Source organism: Vicugna pacos, chromosome 4, assembly GCF_048564905.1.
Source record: "Vicugna pacos chromosome 4, VicPac4, whole genome shotgun sequence".
NCBI classification, from domain to species: Eukaryota; Metazoa; Chordata; class Mammalia; order Artiodactyla; family Camelidae; genus Vicugna; species Vicugna pacos.
Window position 1 is genome coordinate 68,914,821 of NC_132990.1, and position 3,623 is coordinate 68,918,443.

General features: G+C 44.4%; 1 protein-coding gene across 1 annotated transcript; it reads right to left on the reverse strand.

The window, feature by feature from the left end:
* Positions 1-227: 227 nt before the first annotated feature.
* LOC102534844 (olfactory receptor 1J4-like) lies at positions 228-1,166 on the reverse strand. The gene has a single exon (XM_006205604.3). The coding sequence runs from the start codon at positions 1,164-1,166 to the stop codon at positions 228-230; it is 939 nt and encodes a 312-aa protein (XP_006205666.1).
* Between the last annotated feature and the right edge of the window lie 2,457 nt (positions 1,167-3,623).

Sequence of the window (3,623 nt, forward strand, 5' to 3'; positions counted from 1 at the left end):
CATGTCTCACATTTTTTTACATATGTTATGAGATGATGAACAAGCAGAATAAAATTAATTAAAGATGAAGAATATTTAACAATCCAAGCAACACACTGGACCTAACTGACATATTAACAACACTGCACATGACAGCAGAATGTGTATTCAGAGTTGTCAACCATATAATAATTTTAGGAGATCTAGCTCACTGCGCTCATGACTGCAAGAAGAGGATTTAGTCATTGTCACTTCAAGAAGTTAGCCCTATTGACAAACATTTCTAGGGCCTGTTTTATATCTCTGTTCCTGAGGCTATAGATAAAAGGGTTCAGCATGGGAGTAACTACTGTATACATGACTGAAGCAATTACGTCTTCGCTATTGGAGTCCCATGATGAGGAGAAAAAGTAAACAAAAGCAAGTGTCCCATAGTATAAAGACACCACAAAGAGGTGGGAGCCACAAGTAGAAAAAGCTTTGAAGAGTCTCTTAGTGGAGGGGACCCTCAGGATGGTAGTCCCTATACGAATGTATGAGGCTAGGATACTACTCAAAGGCAGGATGAACAGCGTTCCTCCCTCAGTGAAGATGACCAGCTCATTGAGGGAGATGTCTGAGCAGCTCAACTTGAGGAGCACGGTGAGGTCACAGAAGAAATGGGGGATGGTATTGTCAGCACAGAAGGACAGTTGGACCAAGAGGAGGGTGTGCAACAGGGCATGGATACAGCAGAAGACCCAGGACCCAGCTACTAATGAGATGCACAGCTCCTCCCTCATGACGGTGGTGTAGTGAAGTGGCTGACAGACGGCCACATACCTGTCATAGGCCATCACTGCAAGAAGGAAATTGTCAAGACAACCAAAAAGTGTGAAAAAATACATCTGGGAAATGCACCCCACATAGGGGATGGTTCGTTGCTGAGTCTGCATGTTCACCAACATTTTGGGGACAGTGAGAGATGAGAGGGAGATGTCAGAGAAGGCCAAGTGGCTGAGGAAGAAGTACATGGGGGTGTGGAGGCGAGAGTCCAGCCTGATGAGCAGGATGATGAGCAGGTTCCCCAGCACCGTGAGCAGGTACATGCCCAGGAACAGAGCAAAGAACACGCACCGCTGCTGTGGCCAGATGGGGAGCCCCAGGAGGAGAAACTCAGACACACTGCTCTGGTTCTCCCTCCTCATGCCCGTCTTGTCTCTGGTGGGAATTGGGGAAAGTGGGAAATGTCAGAAAACATGCCATAACATTATAGTAATGGCCTTTTTAGTGTGAAAGTTCTTAATTTTAGCTACTTTTCTCTTTATTTCTCACAATTGTTGCTGTATGAATCAGTCTATCCCATTCTGGCTCTAACAATAGATCAAATCCTCACATTAATCAAGTTTTTCTCCAAAGAAACCAAAGGAAATTTATTCTTTATTCAACAAATATTTATTGAAAAACAGCTCTGTCCCATATTGAGTACATAGTAGTGAACAAGAAATGAGAAGTCTCTGTGTTCAAGGAGTTTACATCTTTATATCAAGCCAGGTTCAAACCTCTATAATTTGCTGAGATCAAAATGGAAAAAGGGTACCGGAGGGAGGGTATAGTTCAATGGAAGAGCACGTAATTAGCATGCACGAAGTCATGGGTTCAAACCCTAGTATATCCACTAAATAAATAATAATAATAAATAAACCTAATTACCTCCCCCCATAAAACAAAAAACACAAAAAATATTTTTAAAGGGTACCAGGTAAGAGGTATCAGTCATTTCCTTTTAAAATGGGTGTGGAACTCCCTACATTGGGAAAGAATTACTAAAGCTTTGTCACAGGACTTCAGTGTAATTGGCTGTGTCAAATTCCCTGTTATTAAGTGTCCAATCCAGGCTTCCAAACCAACATTAATAATAGTACCAGGCATTATTCCAAGTGTTTTACATGCACTTTCAAATTAAATCCACACTAAAGCTCTAAAAATGAGATTATTATACTTATTTTGACTATAAGAAAACAAAATTGTGTATTATTTAAATGTGCAAAGATATAATTAAGTGTAGCAGATGGAATCACAACATTTGTCTGCCTCACCAAAATCCATGTCTTAAACCCCTCTGCATAGAAATTATACCCTCACTGGTTAGAATATCCAGAGAGGCTATATTACGTCCACTGCCTTTGTCAAAAATGTTTGTAACTCCTTCTCAGAAAAATTTACCACTCACATTTATTTATCCACCATATAATTTACAAAGGACTTTTGCATGCTTTAACTCCTCTCAAAGCAATAATTATATATTTAAGGATTGTTTGATACACGAGGCGACTATTACGTCATTTTATAGATGTGAAAACTGAGGGTAAAGAGATACATGACTTACCTAAGGTCACTCAGCTTTTTGGTGGTGGGTTCCAGATTTAGTATTTCTTTGGAAGTTAGGTTCGAGGGAAGGATTACCAATGACATAACCCTGAAGAGAGAATCAAGACTGACACTGTCACTCAAGTATAGGTGCAAGACAGCAAGTCTCCCTCAGGGACCATGAACTTGCTCAGGGACACTGGATATCTCAGTTCATGGCCACCAAGGAGGACAGAGACTTGACCATTATGTGGAGGCATGGCCATTCACTGACATACACCGCGTGAGTCCTCACAGAGAAATCAGCAGAAAACAAGATGGTTGGAGCCAACTAGGAACCTTGATTCAGGTAGGGCCTGGTGAAGGAGGCAGCTGGGCCATGAGCCCTGGAGAGGTTTGATCTTGACCTTGAAGTATGAGAGGGAGACTTTGGATGGGCCTGTTTTCTCAGGCTTCTACCTGTTCCATCCCAGACAATGGTGAAAGAGGAGCCCCTAGGACACAAACCCCCACAAGGTGGTTGGTGAGTGAGGCACTTGGGCCCTATTCACTCACAGGAACTACCCCGTAAACACTAGCTGCAAATAACCACACACACACACACACACACACACACACACACACACTCACACACCCCACACAGAGGGACAAAAACCATGAAGAAAACATACATATATCCACATTATAGGAGCAAAGAAACGCCACACAGACCCCCGTGGAGCACGTACGCAGAACTCTAGATGCAGAGACAGGTCTTGCCCACCTAGAATTCCCAGCTCACGCTGACCTGTGCCACTCAGGGAGCTCAGGCACCTTCTAACCCGAGCAGTTTTCTGAGCCTTGAGCTTCTGTTGAGAACCCCATGAACTAAAAAGTAAGAAGAGCCCTCTCTGAGCCCGTGACCTCCTGAGCTTTCTATGACTGTCCTTGAGCGCCTGAGCCACAGGCGGGAGGAAACCATGTTATAAGCCTCAGAGAGGACACATAGAAAGCCCCTAAGCTCCTGGTTAAGGAAAGAATCAGAGTAGACTAATTGCCTCCAATGCCCTGGGGAGGAGCCTGTGCAGAAGGGGCTGAGCTGCTAGAGTCACCTGAGAGGGTACCCCAGACCTCAGGGCCACCCTGGGCTCCTCTCCACCTGCTCACAGTTCCAGGAGTACGGATGGCTCAGTCATCCACAACTCCAATGCTGCCAGCCCACTGGGTCAGCCTCTCCCATCAGCACATTACGGTCCAGGAACAGAAAGTCTGGCTTCTGCAAACCCCCACACCGCTTACACTTGCTACCACGAGAG